The sequence below is a fragment of the Papaver somniferum genome, chromosome 4 (assembly GCF_003573695.1).
Source record: "Papaver somniferum cultivar HN1 chromosome 4, ASM357369v1, whole genome shotgun sequence".
Classification (NCBI taxonomy): Eukaryota; Viridiplantae; Streptophyta; class Magnoliopsida; order Ranunculales; family Papaveraceae; genus Papaver; species Papaver somniferum.
Window position 1 is genome coordinate 107,713,110 of NC_039361.1, and position 23,041 is coordinate 107,736,150.

The following is a 23,041-nucleotide window of genomic DNA, read 5'->3' on the forward strand; positions in this document are numbered from 1 at the left end:
CTAAGTATCTCTGCGCCTAAAACCAATATGGATTATGCACGTGAATTCTAATACATAGTTTGTAATACCCCGATATTTCAGCAGTGGATAGTCGAATGAAATATAAGTAATGGTCTGTCATTTCCTAACACCGAGGCCTTTTCAGCATAATTGACTCCAAAATTGGCAGAAAACTCTGAAGTTAAGCGTGCTCGGGCGTGAGCAATCCTGGGATGGGTGACCTCTCGGGAAGTTGTTGCTGGATGACCGCAGCGATGCCCGTTGAAAACCCCACACTGCTGGATGACCGCAGTGGCTGAGTGGGGACAGTATCGCCGTAGGGACGGGTCGTTACAAATGGTATCAGAGCCGATGAGGGGTCACCTGCTGAGGGTGGGAAGGTACGCTGGACGGGGTTGGTCCAGGTGCTTCACATAAGGGGCAGGGACCGTTGGAGATCTGGGCTTGGAGATATTCAGGAGCCGAGGGCGGCTCCAATTTAAGGTGGTGGTATTGTAATACCCCTATATTTCGGCAGTGGATGACATAATGGAATATAAGTAATGGGTCACCTGCCGAGGGTGGGAAGGTACGCTGGACGGGGTTGGTCCAGGTGCTTCACATGAGGGGCAGGGAACGTCAGAGATCTGGTCTTGGAGATATTCAGGAGCCGAGGACGGCTCCAATTTAAGGTGGTGGTATTGTAATACCACGATATTTCGGAAGTGGATATCCGAATGGAATATAAGTAATGATTTGTCATTTCCTAACACCGAGACCTTTTCATCATAATTGGCTCCAGAGTCGGCAGAAAACTCTGAAGTTAAGCGTGCTCGGGCGGGAGCAATCCTGAGATGGGTGACCTCCCGGGAAGTTGTTGCTGGATGACCGCAGCGATACCCGTTGAGAACCCCACACTGTCGGATGACCGCAGTGGCTAAGTTGGGACAATATCGGTGGAGGGATGGGTCATTACAAATATGTAACACCTCGCTATTCGGCAGGGGTTGGCCGAATGGAATATAAGTAATGGTTTGTTCTTTCCTAACACCGAGGTCTTTTCAGCACAATTGGCTCCAGAATTGGTAGAAAACTCTGCAGTTAAGCGTGCTCGGGCGGGAGCAATTCAGGGATGGGTGACCTCCTGGGAAGTTGTTGCTGGATGACCGCAGCGATGCCCGTTGGAAACCCCACACTGTCGTATAACCGCACTGGCTAAGTGGGTACAGTATCAGTGGGGACAGTATCGGTAGAGGATCGGGTCATTACAAATGGTATCATAGCCGACGATGGTTCACCTGCCGAGGGTGGGAAGGTACGTTGGATGGGGTTGGTCGAGGTGCTTCCCATGAGGGGCAGGGAACGTCGGATATTTGGTCTTTTATATATATTACGGAGCCGAGGACGACTCCAATTTAAGGTGATGATATTGTAATACCCCGATATTCGGCAATTGTTGACCGAATGGAATATAAGTAATGGTTTGTACGTTCCTAACACCGAGGCCTTTTCAGCACAATTGGCTCCAACGTTGGCAGAAAACTCTGCAGTCTAGCATGCTCGGGCGGGAGGATGGGTGACCTCCTGGGAAGTTTCTGCTGGATGACCGCAGTGATGCCCGTTGAAAACCCCACACTGCCGGATAACCGTAGTGACTAAGTGGGAAAATATTGGTGGAGGGTCGGGTCATTACATAGTTCACTATCTTGGGTTGCCTCACTACTTTCAAGACACTGCACTCAACTCCTTTGGATCGTAAACCGACACGACAAATGACTAAATCTATTCCAATAACCAACTCACTTATCAATCAGCGTTTGATCAGAAATAAAACATATTAAATAATATTTTGTTTATGTCGATAAACTCCTTTGGTCAAAAAATCAAACCAAGCAGATAAATATTGCTAGACAGTTTTTTGGTTCTTGTACAAGTCTTACGTTTATCAGAATAAACTGGTTGTTAATCTCAGAGAATCAAGCTTGGAGAAAGTCATACAAATATTATAACCAAAAAGATTAGTCTTCAATTTTTAAATTCCAATCTTCAAATTAATCACCACAAGACGTGGAATAATTTGGAAGAGTAATCTAACTGTTGTGCGTAAATAACATTCATAATTGTTGTGATGTTACTTTTGAAAATATGAGGGTACCCAAATACACCACAATCTTTTTGTTTCAACCTATAAGTCCTCTTACCAAGTGTGATCGTCTATGGACAAAGTCGAGACAATACAACAATTTCGGTAATCACACTTTGTGTGATTGTCTATGGATACGAGATCGAGAAAAATACGACTACCAAAATGTGATACTTGATAATAAGTTCGGACTTAACGAAAACTATAGGATCACTATCAAGTATATCGGAATTAACATAAAGTGCAATTTTTTTTAAATTATATAAACAAATATAATTGCGGAAAACAAAGTAAATCACACATCAAGATTTTGTTAACGAGGAAAACTGCAAATGCAGAAAAACCTGGGGACCTAGTCCATAATTGAATACTCTCAGAATTAAGTCTTTATACAAAATCTAAACCAACTTCGTATAGTTAAGACCAAGAAACTACCTTAGTTCACTTAGTTTCCTCGGTATCCCTGCGCTTCCGACTTCGAAGGTCACGCACTGGTACAATTCCTTTGGATCATATTTATTCTAAACAGTAAAGGAACAACAAATCTGTTTGGTAACAACTCTATTGATTCTTTCAAGATAAAGATATCTCAAGTCATACGAAAAGGTTCTTATGTTTAATCTAATAAACTCCTTTGCCTGGTTAGATAAATCTATCCAATAACTACAAAAGCAGTTAAGTTTAGATTCATAATCAATCAATATAAATCTCAACGAGAAACTATAAAGTGATGCCGATCTCAGGTAACTAATCAATCGAATAAATTCGATTCTAGTTGGATCCCAGCCGACCAAGGTTTGTGCACACTGGTAGGATTGTAAACAGTACCTACAATGATAACTGCAAGTGCACAACATTTATTGGAGACAGAGCAAATACAGGTCGATCCTCAGGGACAAGGTGGGTGTAAGTTGAAGCTATGGTCTTTCTATACTGATTCAAACTGAGAGTAACAACAAGGGGGTTTTGTTTTCCGATACGTCTAGATGATGGTAGTGACTGAAATAACAAAAATAAAAGCAAAAAGTAATCTACAAGCAGATAGATAAGATGCTAGGGCAGTCGAATCCACCGCTTAACCTACACTAAGTCAATTCAGTCTCAATACTATTCTTGTCCCTTATAATGGACATCGGTGGTCTTCCGCCTATCCAGGGAAGTTTCAGGAGAATGGTTTAGTGTCACTAAGATGATTCCTAATCCTAGTATTAGATGTCCTCTCACAAAACAAACTAACCACAGATCAATCACTTAGATAATTAAACAACCCTGATATGGATATTCGAATCGCAACTAAGGTATCCCTAACTGTCTGAGTAAGGCACAACTATTCAAAGGATCGAACAACAATCAATTAAGCATGAGTTGTAGCACAATCAACATAATGTTATTCTAACTACAATGGATACATGGCATACACTTTGAGAGCAAAATGCTGAAGGCTCAGATTATATTTATCCAAAACATTATAACACAGCAAGAACAATATCAATACATGAAGCAAACTTAGTAATAGATTAATAGTTTCATCTAAACCTCAACTATGAAATTAGAACATCATGGAGATAATAAAATCAAACATGAACTACTGCTTGGTGCACCGGCTAATCCGGACATGAATTTTACACATAACTCTCATCCCTATTTATACATGAAAATCTTCCAATTAGACTCCAATTCAAAATTGTTAGAGACCCACTCACCAAAACGCGTTTCTCTGATAGACCCCTACTTCAATTCAGCCTTTACAGCTCCTTGATTTGATGTTCTACAGTTGTGAAGAAACCATAGTCTTATCTTTCTCAATCATAGCCTATAGGGTTACTGTATAAGGGAGAAGATAAGATGGAGAGAGATAGAAACTAGGAGATTGATTGATGGCTAGCTGTTAGGGTGGCTGATAGAGTGGCTGTGTTCAGTGGTGGTCGGAGATGGAAGTGATGGAAGGAGAGACGTGTGATGGAGTTGCAGAGGATGTAGGGAAGAAAAACGAAATGGGGGGAGTGTTTGGTTTCTGTTCGGGTAAGGGAATAAAATAGGAGGATGGGGTGTTGAGCAGGAGTAGCAAATGTTGATGTATCGCGTGTAGGGGCCTTGGATGCTTATAAGCTAACTCGAATCTGATAGCTCATATTGGAAACGGGTTTGGGTATAGGATCTTGCGCTCTTGGAAGATCTTCTTCTAGGCCCAATCCTTCTTCAAAGCTAATATCTCAATCCCACTTTTAGTTTTTGAGTCTTGCAAACAACATTCTTCACTGAGGATGAGGTGCAAACAACATTCTTCATTGTCGTCTAGCGTGATTCTTTGTTGTCTCTCTTTCATTGTTATCATTTCTCCGCTTCTTTTGGCTCCTTAATTCATCCAAGCTTTATTTACTACCTAAAAACACAAAATTAATTAGTACAAGTATTTATTCTTGAAAACGAAGAAAATACAGAATTTGGGATAATATATGGTTTTAAAGCGCGAAAGATGAGTTAATTGCCAATAAAAAGGTGTAGAATTATGCACTATTTGGAACTCATCACACACACGAAAATATGAGAACTAATAAGAAATCTTCTTCGTATTCAAATCTTCTTTAATCTTCAATAATAACCTGTACAACGCCACTTGAATCCTTTGTGATCAATCACACACCGAACGGAGTCTGTTAACAATGGATTATCACAAGATGTCTTTATATCTAACAACAGTTCTAAAGATCACGTCGATACTTCGATTAGTTTGAGTGAATCTTATATCAGAATAGAAGATTCTCAAGAATAAATAAACTAGGTGCAATCAAAGTTTGAACAACCGTTAGTCAATCAAATCAATCAAAAACTAATAACACTACAATTATCTAGTTTCCCACCAACGGTACTCGTAGAGCTTCTTGATCCCACAGAAGTCTTTAAACGAGCGGTCGCAAGATATTTCACCTAATTAGGATATTATCCTCGCCGAATAGACGGCTCCACCAAAAATAAAAATAAATGAAGTTTTCCTGCCTCTTAGGATAGTTTGATAGAAATGTAAACTTAGGTATTTATAGACCAAGGATGTTTGGACATCAAGGAATTTCCAAAACCGAAAATATTCTCAAGATTTGCAATGAATGGCAAAATTCGGTTTCCTAATTCCAAAAAAATGCTTGTCCGATATTTCCGAAATCTCTCAATAGAAAATCTCCAATCAGTAAATGCACATTACTAATTTTTATTCTCTAGAGATATGCATTTAATTGCTGGTAATTAAAGCATATAAAACCAAAAACCTTAATTAAAAGATTTTCAATTTATTTCGCACAGGATCTCTTTGAGTACTAAGGAATATCTTTGAACAATAAATGATAAGAGTTATTATACGTGTTCAAAGTATGTTGACATCTCTTCATTGTAAATCCTTATTCATATTTACATGGATTTACATTCTTGGAATCAGTTATACCACACTTCCAAACAAGTTTAGAATTGGTTGATTGGTATTCCAAGATAACTATGTGATTGATCAAATCAAATGACATACATGGGTTCAATCGGTTATACCAATCACTAGGATCGGTTATACCTTAATATGAAAATACTTTTGATCGGTCACACAAGTTACTAGGACCGATTACATCAGTTACCAGGACCGGTTACCATATTCCCATGGTATTGCTTGTGATCGGTCATACTAGTTACCAGGACCAGTTACACCAATTATCATGACCGGTTACCAATTACAAGGATCGATTACACAGCACTCAGTGATCGGTCACACCAATTATTAAGATCGGTTGTACTGATTACTAGGATTGGTCACACCAATTACAAATATTGATCATACCATCTCATAATGATTACTTAGGATCGGTTACACCAATTAATAAAATCAGTCATACCAAATCATAAGTCAGGTATTGTGATTAGTTATACCAAGATACATAACATAGTTATGATCGGTTCTACCATCTCACACATATTGGTCATCCAAAGATTTGCAATGAATAGCCGTACCAATAAGCCTAATGATTTCCCTTTCGATTCACGAAACGAGTTCATGAATGTACTTTCTTTAAACGAATGTAATACATTGTTTCCTAGGATGAAATCTTCACCATAACCCATTCACATAATCATAACATTATATACAAGATTATGTCGATGTCTTATCTACGAAGATCAAAAGATAAGCGATATACTTCGTAGTCTGATTCCCTAATACTATGATCATACAATTATGACCATGTCACATCACTAGAGTATTATATAATATGTAGAATATATACAGCTTCGCAATTATGTTTTCAATATAGCACGACTTTAAAGATATGTTAGGAATGAAATAGTTCAAGTCAATATTACTAACCTCAAGTGGAAGGATGATGTCGTCGTTGTAGTTCGCTACTTCTTCACTTTCTTCGGGTCTTCGGAGTAATACTTGTATGTCTCAACATTCCTAGACTTTCTAGTCTAACCTAAACGAAGTTCACTCTAGTATATAATCAAGCGACTTTAGATGAGTTTTGGCACACTAAAATATGACAGCCAAACTTGACATACCAACGCTTGGTGAGTTCAACCGGGCTATACTCTAACAACTTTGAGAATCATATTGGACTTAGTCGAGTACTTTGAGTTCGTCATTACTTAAAATGGAAACCCACCAGATAGTTGGTGACCCCGAAGACCGTTTGGAATTGTAAAAGACATCTCAAAATATCTAGATTCAGCTTCTTGCTTCTACCTCTGGCAACCACAAACGTAAATTTGACTTCATTTCATCCCAACCAAACAAGTTTTGGGTCAATTCGTAAAAAAATTCCCAAGGAAGATCATTATTGTAGCTGTCTTGGGTAGATTTTTCATCAGTATGGAGGCTTATAATTTGTATAGCGTTGTCAGGAATCACCGCCATCTAACCGAATGGGAAGAAAAATGTATTTATATCCCTATAATATCTCTCACAGAATGAAGATACGACGAATTGAATTATCATACTCAAACATTGAAATATGCACCGTTGGACACAACCCAGAGGCCTCGACAAGATATCTCACTGCTCACATTCCTTCTCTAGCGTCCAAGATTCATTAGAGCATAAGAATATTGGTGCCTCGAAGGATGAATGGCATTCTTATGATCCTACAAAATAGTTCGACAGAAAAAACAATTATAAACAATATTAATACTTAAACCAAATTATAGAAAAATAATTAAATCACAAAAGGTAAGCTTGAGATTACATACGATCGTAGAGAAGATCTCATAAGCCCACGAGTCATGGTACAAAAAACACATGTCAGCATCTTCAGTTAACACTAGGAGTGGCTTATCAGGATTCTGTTCTTCTTCAAGTGAGAGGAGAGAATGCATGAATCAACATATTTTTTTGGTTTGTCATTTTATTTTCATTTTCGCCTTGTTCTGGAATTTTATCATTATTATCTTCTTCACCATCATTATCATTCTCACCATTGTTACCATCTTCTTGAACTTCACTATCATTACCTTCTTTTAGAAAATTATTATCATTACCTACTCTTAGAACTTCATCATCATTACCTCCTCTAACAGCTGAAACTCATTCGTCTTCATCAGTTTTCTCATCATCACTTTGTTCTTCTGGAGACGATGCCTAAGTAAGATTTTCTTCACTGATTACAAGCTCTTGAGGCTCCAAAAAATCCCCTCTTTTTTCTGCAGTCAAGAACTTATCACCATTGCGAGGACGTTTTGAAGAAGAAATAATATGTTTATTTCCTTCCATAATCTTTTGGAGACTGAAAAATAATACAATACACAAGGAATCAATTGAAATTTACATTTATAAGCTATCTAGTCAAGAACAGTGCAAATTCATTACTACTAGTCATCAAGATCGAGAATGCAACGATTGTTTATTTTATGGATACAGTCGTCATGTTATATTTTGCATACCATAACGACTAATAGCAAATTAAAAACATGAATAACTTGTTTCTGTCGGTTATTATTCATCATGGATGAGAATGCAACACATTGGCGATTGTTTATTTTATGGATACGGTCCTCGGGTTATAGTTTCCAAACCATGACGGTCTACACGTAAACAACTTGTTTATGTCGGTTATTAGTCGTCATTGTTTAACTTTTGCAACCATGGAATTATTCTACCACATTTCTAGTCTTCATGGTTTAAGGATAAAAAGCATGATGGCCCCAGAAATTACTTTTTCAGATATGAAAAATTGATGGAAAGTCTCCATGATACTCATCGTACGACCATGATGACCAAAGATAAAAAAAAAAGAAAAAAAATTGACATGGTGATTGAAGAGATACCATGCGATCATATAACTGCAATTCAACCTTTTCAATTTTTCTGACCTAATATGACATTTGAACAAAAAATTAAAGTAACAGGTTGAGTATGAAATCACCCACTGTCTCATTTTCTTCATATCTGGGATTTGGGATTTCTTCAGAGGATTCAGGTTACTAATTCTTCTTAAGAAAATTATTTATGTTTCATTTGTATTGTTGAAACGTCTTTCAAATTTTAGGGTCATCATAATCTGGTTTTCTTCCACCAGTTTGTTTCATATGCTTCATGTTTGAAAATATTAATACAATGAAAATTTTCGAGTCGACGATCACATACAAACTAACCGACATTTTTTTTCCATTTGAAAACGATGGAGACGGAAAAGAAGGGGCTACTTTTAATTAGATTTGGGAAACGATAACGATGTAACTTTACGTAATTTTGAAGCCTTTTAGCTATTACCCTAGATAGTTATAAATATTTTAGCCCCCAATTAATCTACATGTATCCAGATCTCATGAGTAAAATAAAAGTATCCCATCCCATCGGGTCACAAATTTAAGTTGACTGATCTTCAGCGTAAAAGTTAAAATTTCCGTTCCTTTTTTCTCATTGTCTTTATTGTTACGTATAGAGCTGGCAAACAAGCCAAAATCCGCGGATTTACCCGGTCCGGACCGTAAAAAACCCGTACCCGGCTCGGCTGGTGGCTAAACAAACCGGGTTAAGGTTGTAGAAATGCTGGCTTGTGAGAAAACGGGTTAACCCGTCCCGGCCCGTGAACCCGCGGGTACAACCCGTGAACCTGTCTGCCCATATCCATATTCCATATCTCCCAAAAGTCGAGAGTAATTCATTCTTATTCTCTCTTCTTCTTTCGCCTTCTTTTTCTTCTGGTCTCAAGTTCTTCTTTTTCTTTCTGCCGATCTCAATTCAACAAATTGAGTTAATTTTCGTGTAAGAAATTCATAAGAACGTGTTTAGTATGATGAATATAAGATGATGAAGTTAGAACTGAAGTTGATTGAACTCGGGAGACGAAGGGATTAATGTTGTTGTAGTTGAATTGGGGTTTATAGAGTTGATTGATGTTCTGAAGACTTAGAAGATGAACTATGGATCTATTGATAGATGAAGAATCATGGGTAGATGTTAATTGAAGATTTGAAGTTGATTCAATGACGAGTCTTTGAAAAGGTAAATTAGGGTTTCTGTCTAATGTATATTTCTTGTGTTTTTTGATTGATAATTGAGTAATTAGTTTTGGGTTTGTTCTCAATTGAAGAATAGTTAGATGCTTTGCGGTTAAATTCATTTTATGTAAGAATTGAGTAAGAAATTAGGGTTCATCCTATTTAGGGTTAGTTGATTTGGAATTGGGTCTGTGGGGAAGAAAATTGGAAGTGGCTGCAGTTCAGGTCATGTTGAGACTTGAGATACATGGGATGTGGAGTTTAAATTTGAATTGAAGTGATGGTTTGAGCAGTTATAGAGTGAACTGGTGATGGGGTATATGATGGAGATGAAGTTGTTTAGCTGGTGATGCTGAATTGAGATGCAATTGAATGTTAATTTAACTAGTAGTTAGTTCTGATTATATAATATTACTTGAGTGAAACATTTGATGAACTGAACAACAATGATTCGACATGATTCGTATGTATGGTTTTGATGAAGATGCAGTGTAGTTGTGGTTCAACTGATGGAGTTATTGATTAAATTGCAATGTAAACGGATTAACCCGTAAACCCGCAAGCTTAACCCGCTACGGGCGCGGGTTGAAGAAATGACTACCCGTGAAGAATATCGACCCGCGGGTTTTGACCCGTGTTAACCCGAACCCGTGTAACCCGTAACAAGCCAGCCCCGCCCCGCCCGTTTGCCAGCTCTAGTTACGTATAACAAGTAACAACCTTTTCACTTTGATGTTATTGCCTCCTTTTACCTCTACTAGTACTCCCTCCGTCCCTAATATAAAGGAAGAAAAGTTAAAATCTCTCAGATTAAGAAATTGTTTGGTTTTCATAAAATTTCCATTTTTTTCCTTCCTTTTACCCTTTTATTTTTTTTAATACAATTTCTCATACAACATAAATAAAGGTATGTATGTCAAAAGGCATCTTGAAATTAGAATTCTAAATATCTAATGGGACTAGAAAAATTCAACATCCCGCCTTTATAATAGAGAAGGAGGGAGTAGTATACTTCATCAATAAATAAATAGCTTGAGCTCCGACATAACTAATAAAGACGGAGGGAGTAGAACAATGAAGTGTGAAATTGCATTTGCTCAGGTTAATGTAAACCAAATTGTACAGTTGATTAAGAAGTCAATCCTTGATTGGAATGACCACTTAAACAAAAGTACTAGTAAACAATGCCAAATTGTTAAGGAAAGAACATTCTTGTAATGACAAGCTCCAATGGAAGGTTTTATCAAAATCAATTTTGATGCTTCCTATTGTAAGGAGACTAAACGTGTGGGAACTGGACTAATTATGATCGATGATGCAGTTACTTTCAAAGGTGCCTGGTGTATCCCAACAATAGCAGAGGATCCATAGCAAGCAGAAGCAGTGACAGTGTTTGAAGCTATTTAACTGGCAATAAGAAAGGAGATAACAAACATCCATATTGAAGGGGATCACAGCAATGTTGTCAATGCTCTGATTGGAGGATGTGGAGCTGTTAAGCGGACAAATGCTATTATTAGAGATTATGTCAAAATTCTTTAAGTCTTTTAATAAGTGGGTAATCACCTATATACCGAGAATAATAAACAGTGTTGCAGATACTTTATCAAAATATGCAGTTAGTATGGCATCTGGTTCTTGTCGGGGAAATGAAGCCCCAGTGTGGCTAAACTCTCTAGTCAGAAAGAGACTCTCTGTATAACAAGATTATAGATTAATATATTTATTTTTCCTACTAAAGAAAAAAACTTGACCATAACAAAGTTAGACAAAACAGCATATGTGACTTTAGATAAGGGAGTTTAAAGTACCAAATGACATTTGTACCCGAAAATGACCCCTTCCATAAGGGGGGTTGGGATCTGAACCTCCCTTATAACTGCTTAAAAAAAAAATTCTAAGTAAAAGATTTATGAAATAGTGGAGGAACCACTACCCTATCCTACCAACAAAAAGTAAGTGCTTCCTCCGTCTAAAATTAGTTGAGCGAGTCATTTTTAAATTTTATCCGATTAACAGTTGACTTTATATCATTTGATAGTCACGTTTATATTTTTTATGTAGGCGTTTTAAAATGTTTTTCAATGATATAAAATTTACGAATATCCGCGGCATAGTTTGATAGATAAATCATTTCTAAATTGTAGCTCAACTAATTTGAGATGGAGATAAGAATATATTTTCACTCTCGATTTAAGGTGGAAATTTTTCGATCTTTTCTTGGCGTAAAAAGAAAGATCAATTACCGACTACTTAGTGCATAATAAAACAGTTGAAAACACGCCTCATACCTGATCATAAAGTCCACACTACCAACGATGAGAAGACGAAGATAGATAGATCGAAAGCATTTTAAGGAGACATATAAGTAGCTCACTCGAATTATTCCCATATTTTGAGTGCGAATTCGTGCACACTCCTTAACGAGTGTATATTTCATATTTTAATCTCTACCCTTGATTTAATTTAGAGAGTTATGTAACGACGGTCATGATTCTAAACATGGAGGATAATGGGACCATCAGTTAAATAATCAACCAATCAGAAAAATATATGAAATATACACTCGTTAGAGGAGTGTGAAAAGATTTGGACTCCCATATTCTCATCGTAGGCATGAGTACCCTGGTTGTATTATTAGGTGGCTCCCATTTGGTCCAGCATGTGCCACCTGTAATTCTGACGCACTCCTATAGTACCATTCATTTCCTAAAGCCCCCATGTCACAGGAAGACAAACACTACCGTTTGTCACTTTGCTTACTTCGATGCAGAATCCAACGGTACAGTTCCCCGCTAAAATCCAACGGTCTCCTCCGTGGTCTTAAAACACCCCTTAAGAAAAAACAAGCTTTGAGTAGCTGTTAAAAAAAATGAAATGTAGTAAGCATTATCATTCTTTTTGAACAGTTTATTGGATTAGCATGTTTTGAATTTATAACATTATCGAAATCTGTATAGAGATTAGATACACAGAGAGCTGTAAGTTTACATGTAATCAACATTCATTTAACATACTATTAATTTACTAATCAAATGATTTTTCTTCTCCGGATGTATATACATGTCTGTTATCCAGATTTCATATCGAGATTTTGCATAACATAAGCATTAAATCAAATATCGTGGAGATCTTTTTGCTCGCATGCTGCATTTTAATCTAGCAGCATCACAACAGACCATCTTAACGTAGTAATAATATGGTTTCTATTATTTGCCCGATGGTGGAAACATAACGTATTCTTTTATGTAGCTAACTCACATTTAGCTTAACAATTTTTTCGATCAAAATTAATTAATGGGGTGCATGTAGAGGCGTGTACCAAAAAGTTCATACACCGTATCATCACGACTCTGTTACAGAAAGATCAATATCCAACGCGAATGAAACGGTACGGAGTTACGGAGTTAAGAAATAATCCTAGAGAGGAGCTAGACCAAAGTGAGTATGCAGTGTTTGATCACTGGTGATCACCTACCAACAAATACACTCGAAAGAGGACAAAACTTCCTTTTTCTTCATTCTCTCCCAAACTACTAAATTCCAACGGCAGCTTCCACGTCAGTATTATATAAACAAAAACTTTTCCCGCCGGATTTTAAAATTATATTAACCCTACTAAGTGACAACCTCAGGCCGCCCTATCCCCTGTCTCTTTCTCCTTGGCTCTTTATCTTTGTTGGCGATCTTATTCATGGCTCGGCTTTCTTTTGGCACTACCGTGATTCTCAGCCATCTAACACATGCTTTAAGCATATGATAACTTTAGTTTGAGATTATCCAGTCAAACATTCAGTTGACCATGCCAGGGAATTGCTAAGTCGATAAATTCACCTCACAAATCTGAATATTTGCGCATCAAAACATATAATTGCATTCATTTGAAAAAACTCAACAAAAGATCAACTATTTTGCTGTAAAAATGTACACAGCTGAAGTCTTAAACTACTGCGGCCTTGGGCATATATCTGAATTTTGCAGTGCTGCGAAATTGCGAATCTCGCGCAATATATGCCAACAAGGGCCTTAAGTTTTTTTCTTGCATCTTTGTTTTGGGTTTGTATCCTTAAGTTAAAAGTTAAAACTGAGATCGATCTTTACCATTATATGCTAGACAATTATTTTCTCAAGAACCTCTAATTATATGTACAACCCACATGAAGCCATTAACCACAAAATGCAGTTAACTCCACGACGAACTAAAAGGAATTTTTTCAATTATTGTGCAGAAAAACACTAATATAAGTTGTACTACATTCTTCTTCATAAGCCAAGCCATCATATGTTTAATAGCAAGTAGCTAGCAATCCAATCATAAAGCTTTATTTAGAATGTAGTGATCAGGTCGAGGATTTAAAAACTAGAAACCACAACAAAACATACAAGTAGTGTACACTAACTGATGATTTGTAAAAGAGAAAAAGATTAAAGAATGAGAAGAAAACAAAACGCAAAAATTATTAGAAAGGGTATATACCTTCATTTAGTTCTTGGAGCTGAATCACTTAGACTTATTTATACTCATTAATCACTACTACTGAATGCAAAATAAACACTTAGCCTATTAACTCTCTAGTTTAAGTCATCACCAAATCTATAATCAACGCTTAAACTTTCACTTTGTCCTTCTCTGGGTAAATGGAGAGGTCTACTACAACCACCACCACCACTAGCACCATAACAACCACCAAAACTTCTCCACCGAAAACCTCAGCGAATCGAAGATATATCGGAGTTCGACAGAGGCCTTCGGGAAGATGGGTTGCAGAGATAAAAGATTCGTCACAACACGTAAGATTATGGCTTGGAACATTTGATACACCAGAAGAAGCTGCTCGAGCTTATGATGAAGCAGCAAGAGCCTTACGAGGTGATAACGCTCGAACAAATTTTGCAGCGCCATTACCGGTGTTGGATTCAGATGGCGGGTTATTATCAGCGGATAATAATAGTTATAATAAAGGACTCAACTATTCTTCACTGAGAGCCAAGTTAAGTAAGAATATTCAAAGCATTATGGCTAGAGCAGCTGATAATAAATCAACTAAAAATTCTAGAGTAGTCGATCAATTTACTTTTGCTAGTATTTTTAATTTTAGAAGTCCTCAATATCGGCAAGCTAATATTGATATGAAGAGTAGTATTGGTAAAGCAGTTCAACCAAGTATAATAGTCCCTCAGAGTATTCATAGTATACCGGTTAATGAAGAGCCTCTAACTACCAATTGGGATAGTTCCTCATCAAGAACTGTGTCGGACTCGAGTAATGCTGGATCATCCTCTGAGCAGTGCATCAGATGGCTCTCATCGTCTCCACCAAACGGAACTGGCCGTTATGATTCAGATGGGTATATCAGTGATCAACAGCAAGGGTTATTTTTAGATCACCCTCAATTGAATATGAGTTGGATGGATAGTCCTGTGGCTGGTCCGAGTTTACCAGGACCTGGCGAAGAGAGTTTTAACTTGGCATCGAGAAGTAAAAGGTTGAAGGTTTCATCTTCTGTCATGGTTCCTCCTACCTTTAGTGCATCTATATGATTTTAACGGTGGGAATATTTAGTTCTTGACCGGTCAACCGCAATCTATATTCTCCAGACAGCTCAGAAACAGCAGTATGGGAAGAAATCCTTAATAAGACGAGGCAAGTAAGTCTCGTGTCCAGGATATCAGCCATCCAACATGAGCTGTGCAAGAACTAGCAGGGCTGTTTCTCAGATTTATGACATATACTTTATCTAATGAAATGCAGTATATTTTGAAGTATGTTTTTCAAATAATTAAGTACTATAGCTTGCCTCTTCAGATCATCAAGCTTGACTAACTTTAGCTACATGACAAATTCATATGACAACATCTTTCTAAAATGATCTACTAATTTATTATCCTAAAGTTTATTTGGGTTCCAACTTTAGAATATTCCAACCTAGATACAAAGTACAAATTAAGTGGGCATTAGCACATCAGCCCAACACCTCCACTTTCTTCATTGTCCAGTTAATTTCAAGGCAGCAAATTTTGCAGCTGACTCTTAAAAGTGGGGAAAAGATGCAAGTCTTGCATCTTTCCTTTGTAATGAAGCTTCTCTTATAGTTCCTGATTACTTTAAAGGGGCTTTTGAGTTTGCCTCCTAAATAAATTAGTGATCCGATTTTATGGCTTAGAATATCTTAGGTCCCAACCACCAATATTTCCATCTTTTCATCCATTTCTTCTTCAAAGACAGGTACCAAACATAGATGGGAACCCAAAATGTAGTACAGTTACTACAATACTTCATCAATCACCAACCGTACTCTTCATATATCTTGCTACACCTTACAAATTTCAATAATATCTTTATCAAACTTCTAAGTACAAATTTGAAGTTAGTACTTTTTTTTTTTTTGCCAAATTAGGTATCCCTTTCATGTCATACTTTGATAATCTTACAAGATACAAGACCAATACATGTATAGGTGGACATACTTGATCCCAAAGTACACCAAAAATATCTAATTCAAAGGGGTCGGTTTTTTCTTCTAGCTTCTTCAAATTTAGAGTAACTTCAAAGCATTACACTTGACTCCATTTTAAACCCTTAAATAATGTTGTTTCATGTTTCTGATAACTACTATATATACTGCTATAGTTCCATGCATCCTTCATAACAAACCTTAACTCATAGTACTTCTTTCTAGCTGATCACCAATCTCTACTCATTGAGCATTAAGAAACTATGGGTTATTCATCTGCAACTGCTTTTTTCCTTTTGCTAGTTGTGATTCCACTATCGACTGCGATTCTTGATAGTCATTATTACGATAAGTCATGCCCACAAGCTGAACATATCATCGCAGAGACAATTCGTAATGCATCATTGCATGATCCTAAGGTTCCTGCTCGACTTCTTCGTATGTTCTTCCATGACTGCTTCGTAAGGGTAAGTCGTACATATTCTTCTCTTTCATTTGGAATTTTTTGTTCTTATATTGGTTTGAATTTTGCAAAATTGTTTGGTTTATTTAAATTGGTATGCTTTAGGGATGTGATGCGTCAATACTAGTTGATTCAACTCCGGGAAACAAAGCTGAGAAAGATGGTCCACCAAACATCTCGATCAGATCATTTTACGTAATTGAGGAGGCCAAAGATAAGCTAGAAAAAGCTTGTCCGAGAACCGTTTCTTGTGCTGATATCATCGCTGTTGCCGCAAGAGATGTAGTAACTCAGGTACAACATCGTGAGCCGTTACACATAAATGTGCATAACTTCTCTATCTATCTCTAGCTAATTACCATAAGGTTTTATATATATTGAAGTCTGGAGGTCCAAAATGGGAGGTTCTAAAAGGAAGAAAAGATGGTAAAATTTCCAAAGCATCAGAGACAAAATCAAACTTACCAGCTCCTACCTTTAACATAACTCAACTCATCCAAAGCTTTGCCAAGAGAGGACTAGAAATCAAAGACTTGGTTGCTCTTTCTGGTGGACACACTTTAGGTTTCTCGCACTGTTCGTCATTCGAATCCCGACTTCATAAGTTCACTTCCAAGCTCGACATAGATCCTACCTTGAACAGCGCCTTCTCTGAGAGCTTAAGAAAGAGTTGCCCCAAACACAGGAATTCTAGTGCAGGACAGTTTTTGGATACCACTTCGTCAAAGTTTGATAATGATTATTACAAGCAAATTGTCGCAGGAAAGGGTGTGTTTGGATCGGATCAATCATTGCTCAAGGATTATAGGACAAAGTGGATTGTTGAATCTTTTGCAAGAGAAGAAAAGTTCTTTTTTAAAGAATTTGCTGCTTCGATGGTTAAACTTGGAAATGTTGGAGTCAAGAGTAATGCTGACGGAGAAGTTAGATTGAAATGCAATGTTGTGAATCATTAAGAGAGTGATGAGAGGAAGAAAGATTGAAACCTGCTTTTGATGTTCTTTTATTTTCCCAAATAAGAGTGTGATATGAGTGATGTGTAAGATTTGTAATATTTTATTTTCTGAATCTCATTAAAGAAATGGATTTATTACTGTTCAATTGAGATGTCAGTTGGTATTTTTAGAGGTGGACAGAGGATTGCAAATCTTGGTTAGACTTGGTTCAAACCAACCATTAGTCAAATCCCAACATTGGTGTTCAGGCTACTAAACGCCAGGATAGTTATTTTTGTCACCCTCACTATATGCGAAATTTTTGAGGCAAGTATTGAAGTCCACGTACGTGATTAATCTTGAGAACCGATTGCAAAGATAGGATTTTATTAGTTAAGCTTAAGGTCCCGTATAATATTTGTGTCTATTTTCAAAGAAGAGATTATGGAATCCGACATCACAAGAGAGACACTCGATCTTTGAACTAGTTACTCGAGTTGAGACGATCCTAGCCAACTCGAAAAAAATACCTTTTACCTTTTACGTAGTATACTTTGCTTATGATCCACATTTTTGTGTGCAGCATGTGCCTTAAGAGTTTATAAGAGATTTTTTGACAAAGGCAGGTGATACTTTTGTCACTCTTAAAGATTCAACAGGAGAAAAGGACCCTGAACTCTTAGAAGCATTGGTTACGAACTTACGAGTTTGTCACTTTGTCTTACACAAATGTAAATCCGATCTGTATAACGGTTGGTACCAGTTTGTCTTGGACAATTTGAAGGTTGATGATGCTTGTGTATTTGAGCAGGTTGACATTGATAATCTTGAGTTATAAAAAAAAAGGTTAACATTATCCGAGCTAGTCTCTCCAGACATGGCCTTCAACACAATCAACTCTTATAGTGAAAGTGATGACAGACTACGATTCCTACCCAGAGAGTAATGAGGTGAACAAAGAAACTAGAGCATTCAAGTCTGAGTATCCGACATGTACATTTATTATGAAACCATCTTATTTGAGTTAAGGCCGTTTTCGAAACTGTTTACAAATTTCCGTATGAAGTATATTTTGTTTATGACCACAATTTTTATGTGCAGCATGTACCTACTGAGTTCGCAAGAGATTTTTTGACAAAGAAAGGTGATGAATTTGTCACTCTCAACAAGGAAAAAGTGGTATATATGTCGGACATAAATCTTTTTATTCGGAAAATAAAGCTAGTCTATATATAAGGGTTGGTACGAGTTCGTCTTGGACAACCATTTGAATGTTGACGGTGGTTGTGTTTTTGAGCTGGTTGACTTTGATACTCTTGAGATGATGCCTCTCCAGACATGGTTCAACTTATCGGTGGTCATTGCCTCCCTGCATTTTGTGCATTTTTTTTTATTTAGACTAACCTTGAATGTTCATGAACTAATTAATTAAAACTCGAGTGTTATCATTTACGTACCTGCTCGAGATACCTAGTGATTTTTAAATCATATTATGGTCTGAAAATTATAATTAATCGCTTACGAAAGCAGGTACACTTCTGTTGAGATTTTTTTTCTTAAAATTTGAAGCATATTACTCTTGGGATGAGAATAAGTTTAATAGTTTTGATAGAAAATTTGATATATTAATTGAATTAATTGATAAATTCAATAATATATCCTACAAGCTGAAACAAAATATAAGGATATTGAAATCCAACAGAAAACGTGCATGAAACTCTATATTTCAGAGATGCTCTAGCAAAGCAACCTAAACTCGGCAATTACTTAGTATGGCCGTCATATTATTCTAGTAACGACACGACTAAGTTGTTTCTTTTTGGAAAAGATAAAATTCATTCATAATGACTAAGTTTGTAACCCTTCCCAAGTGGAAACTCTGGACAAAGCTTGAGTTAACGAGGGAGTTGCAGTAATTGCATCCTGGTGAAAGTCTTGTTTTTCATATTCTCAGAATATAGAGCCCCATTATTGCAACCTTCAAAGGAAGATAACATTATTTGGTCTGTTCCACAATAGAATGAAAATAATGACGCACAGCGCGCGGCGCGCCACCCTGACCCCATATACAACTAGCTAATTCAATAATATACTTTTAATACTGTAGTAACTTCAGTCCAATGTCAGTACAAATTTAAAGTATGTACATCTTCTTCTTCTTCTTTTTTGTTGCCAAATTAGGTATTCTTTCATGTCATACTTTGACGATATTACAAGATACAAGACCAATGTATGTATAGGTGGACATACTTGATCCCAAAGTACACCAAAAACATCTAATTCAAAGGGGTTGGGTTTTTCTTCTTCTTCAAATATAGAGTAACTTCAAAGCATTACACTTAACTCCAATTTTAAACCCTTAAATGATATAGTTTCATGTTTTTGATGACTACTATATATATTGCTATAGTTCCATGCATCCTTCATATCAACCTGATCTTATCACTTCTCTCTAGCTCACCAATCTCTAGTGATCTTTTTAGCTCCATCACTCATTAAGCATTAAGAAACTATGGGTTATTCATCTGCAACTGTTGTTTTCCTTTTGTTAGTTGTGATTCCATTATCAACTGCGACTCTCGATAGTCATTATTACAATAAGTCATGCCCACAAGCTGAACATATCATCGCAGAGACAATTCGTAATGCATCATTGCATGATCCTAAGGTTCCTGCACGACTTCTTCGTATGTTCTTCCATGACTGCTTCGTAAGGGTAAGTCATACATACATATTTTTCTGTCTTCTTTTCTTACATTTGAATTTTATGTTCTTTTATTGTTTTCCATTGCGTAAAATTGGGTTTTATTTGGTTTATGTTGTTTATTGGTTTATGCTGCTTCAAAAAAAATGTGGTATATTGGTGTCTCTTAGGGATGTGATGCGTCAATACTAGTAGACTCAACTCCGGGAAACAAAGCTGAGAAAGATGGTCCACCAAACATCTCGATCAGATCATTTTACGTAATTGAGGAGGCCAAAGCTAAGCTAGAAAAAGCTTGTCCGAGAACCGTTTCTTGTGCTGATATCATTGCTGTTGCCGCAAGAGACGTAGTAACTCAGGTATAATTTCGTGCGACGTTACACCTAAATGTGCATAACATCTCTATCTTTCTCTAACTTACATAATGTTTTACATTGAAGTCTGGAGGTCCAAAATGGGAGGTTCTAAAAGGAAGAAAAGATGGTAAAATATCTAAAGCATCAGAGACAAAATCAAACTTGCCAGCTCCTACCTTTAACATAACACAACTCATCCAAAGCTTTGCCAAGAGAGGACTAGAAATCAAAGACTTGGTTGCTCTTTCAGGTGGACACACTTTAGGTTTCTCGCATTGCTCCTCATTTGAATCTCGACTTCATAAGTTCACTTCGAAGCTCGACGTAGATCCCACCTTGAACAGCGCCTTCGCTGAGAGTCTAAAAAAGAGTTGCCCAAAACATAGGAATTCAAGTGCAGGACAGTCTTTGGATACCACTTCGTCAAAGTTCGATAATGATTATTACAAGCAAATTGTCGCAGGAAAGGGTGTGTTCGGATCGGATCAATCGTTACTCAAGGATTATAGGACAAAGTGGATTGTTGAATCTTTTGCAAGAGAAGAGAAGTTCTTTTTTAAAGAATTTGCTGCTTCAATGGTTAAACTTGGAAATGTTGGTGTTAAGAGTGATGTTGACGGAGAAGTTAGATTGAAATGCAATGCTGTGAATCATTGAGTGAGTGATGACAGGAAGAAAGCTTGAAATATGCTCTTGATTTTATTTTTTTTCTATTTTCCCAAATAAGAGTTTGAGTGAGGTGTGAAATTTGTAATATTTTGTTTGCTCAATAAAAAAATTCACATGTTTTTCTTATAGCTGGACAGGGTTCTAACCATTCCAGGCTACTAATGATGGTTATGTTCCAAACATTTATGTACACTACAGGCTATGTACACTACTGGCTACTAATGATGGTTAACCAGTTAAGGACCCAAGAGCATGCAGATGGATTTATATCATTTTGACCTCGGCTAAGTGTCATATCCAAGCCCAATTATCAAGAAGAAAAAAAGTTACAGTACGGTCCATATAGAATTTTAAATCGTGAATCAAATCGTCAACATTGGTTATGCGGGGTGCCAGGTTATTGGGAGTCCAAAAACCATATAAGACAGAAAATTTTCTAATTTATCTTATATGGGCTTCGGTACCCTCCCTAATAAATCGATACTCTAGTTAGCAGCCATGTCAAATCATGATTTGTTTTGAAAATTGATTCGTATGTGGAGTCGTAAATGGAAGACTCATGGTTAATTTTTGAATTATATGTTTACCTATACACAATACTAAGTTATGTAAAACATTTAACAAGATCATATATTTTAATAAACATATGTATAGCAGTAAATTTTGTTATGCATTAGCAAATCATAACGTGATACAAGATGTTTTGAGTTCGAAAGGTTTTCATTGAGCTAACCTTATCAAGAATCGGTCAAACAAATTTGACAAATACGAGTCTCGGTAAAAACGATTCATACAGATAGTTTGGACCGATTAAAGTTGGTAACATGAGTCGTAATAGTCGATTCATGACTTGTAGAATTTTAAAAACCATGGTCCAAAAGGTTTTTCTGGTTAAAGCTCATGTTAGCTCTTTCATATAAGCCTAATAATTTTGAATTTCGCATTTTTTTATCCATCCCATGATATTTTTAAGAAATGAATTCTTTTTATGAACACCACAATAATTCTTTTTTCCATCGCATAATAATATTAAAGATAAAAAAGGGTGCACAATAATATTAAAGAAAAAAAAAGTAGAAGTAAAGTGAAAAAGGACTCAAGGAGAACCAAAACTTTTGTCATTCTTGAACTAAATCTGATAGAAAATGCCCAATATGTTCCATTGACAAACATGGAATAAAATTTATCTTGGAAAGATTGTCTGTTTGTTATCTTTTTTTTTTCTTCAAATTCATATAACTAGTCTGAATCCGATTATCTAAACCTAACTCAAACATTATTTTTGTATATTTTTTTCTTAAATATGAAAGAAATATATACTAACCTTAGAAGGAGATCACATCCATTTCTTTTAATGAGAGTGGATAATTAGTTACCAATTCGTTAAGACTGAATCTCATATAATTGGGCTATTTATAAATCTAGCATCCTTAACAAGAACATGAACTATCTCATTGCTCTTTCTATGGACATGAGTACAAATTCAAGAACTACAAGAGGACGTCAAGTGTTTATAGTCGCCGACAATATTATTATTTGTCGATCTGCATTTACTACGTTAAGACAATCTCCTTCAATATCTAATTAATATGTAATTTATCATCTCCCACTTCTTTGTCCCATTTAATTTCCTCCAGTGCAGCATATGCTTATCCTCCTCCTCATCCTGGGTTACTGATGGAAAGCATGCATTTTGCTCCACAAAATCGACCAGCATCAAATTACATGATCAGTTCAAACCCCTTAGTATTGTCGTTTTTTGTGAATGATGCATTTTAGTTAAAAATTCGGACAGTGTTTGTCAGGAAAAATTTTGCAACTCTCACTTGTATAGCGACCTGATTATCAGGTCTACCAACCATATAAA

At 36.5% G+C, this 23,041-nt stretch overlaps 3 protein-coding genes across 3 annotated transcripts; all 3 read left to right on the forward strand.

Annotated features, from left to right (window-relative positions):
- Positions 1-14,230: 14,230 nt before the first annotated feature.
- On the forward strand, positions 14,231-15,133 carry LOC113272970 (ethylene-responsive transcription factor 3-like). Its single transcript, XM_026522748.1, has one exon. It carries the CDS (start codon positions 14,231-14,233, stop codon positions 15,131-15,133), a length of 903 nt encoding a protein of 300 aa, XP_026378533.1.
- A 1,095-nt stretch (positions 15,134-16,228) lies between these two features.
- On the forward strand, positions 16,229-17,611 carry LOC113274167 (peroxidase 66-like). The gene is made up of 3 exons (XM_026523640.1): positions 16,229-16,514; positions 16,616-16,804; positions 16,894-17,611. The coding sequence occupies exons 1-3, from the start codon at positions 16,311-16,313 to the stop codon at positions 17,464-17,466; spliced, it is 966 nt and encodes a 321-aa protein (XP_026379425.1). The 5' UTR covers positions 16,229-16,310; the 3' UTR covers positions 17,467-17,611.
- Positions 17,612-19,860: 2,249 nt separating this feature from the next.
- LOC113274168 (peroxidase 66-like) lies at positions 19,861-21,300 on the forward strand. The gene is made up of 3 exons (XM_026523641.1): positions 19,861-20,161; positions 20,320-20,508; positions 20,590-21,300. The coding sequence occupies exons 1-3, from the start codon at positions 19,958-19,960 to the stop codon at positions 21,160-21,162; spliced, it is 966 nt and encodes a 321-aa protein (XP_026379426.1). The 5' UTR covers positions 19,861-19,957; the 3' UTR covers positions 21,163-21,300.
- The last annotated feature ends 1,741 nt before the right edge of the window (positions 21,301-23,041 follow it).

What these genes read in the sequence shown, in the direction of transcription:
- LOC113274167 (XM_026523640.1), top strand. Translation starts at nt 16,311, where the DNA reads ATGGGTTATTCATCTGCAACTGCTTTTTTCCTTTTGCTAGTTGTGATT. An exon ending in TCCATGACTGCTTCGTAAGG is followed by an intron (nt 16,515 to 16,615) that starts GTAAGTCGTACA and finishes GGTATGCTTTAG; the next exon opens with GGATGTGATGCGTCAATACT. An exon ending in CAAGAGATGTAGTAACTCAG is followed by an intron (nt 16,805 to 16,893) that starts GTACAACATCGT and finishes TATATATTGAAG; the next exon opens with TCTGGAGGTCCAAAATGGGA.
- LOC113272970 (XM_026522748.1), top strand. Translation starts at nt 14,231, where the DNA reads ATGGAGAGGTCTACTACAACCACCACCACCACTAGCACCATAACAACC.
- LOC113274168 (XM_026523641.1), top strand. Translation starts at nt 19,958, where the DNA reads ATGGGTTATTCATCTGCAACTGTTGTTTTCCTTTTGTTAGTTGTGATT. An exon ending in TCCATGACTGCTTCGTAAGG is followed by an intron (nt 20,162 to 20,319) that starts GTAAGTCATACA and finishes GGTGTCTCTTAG; the next exon opens with GGATGTGATGCGTCAATACT. An exon ending in CAAGAGACGTAGTAACTCAG is followed by an intron (nt 20,509 to 20,589) that starts GTATAATTTCGT and finishes TTTACATTGAAG; the next exon opens with TCTGGAGGTCCAAAATGGGA.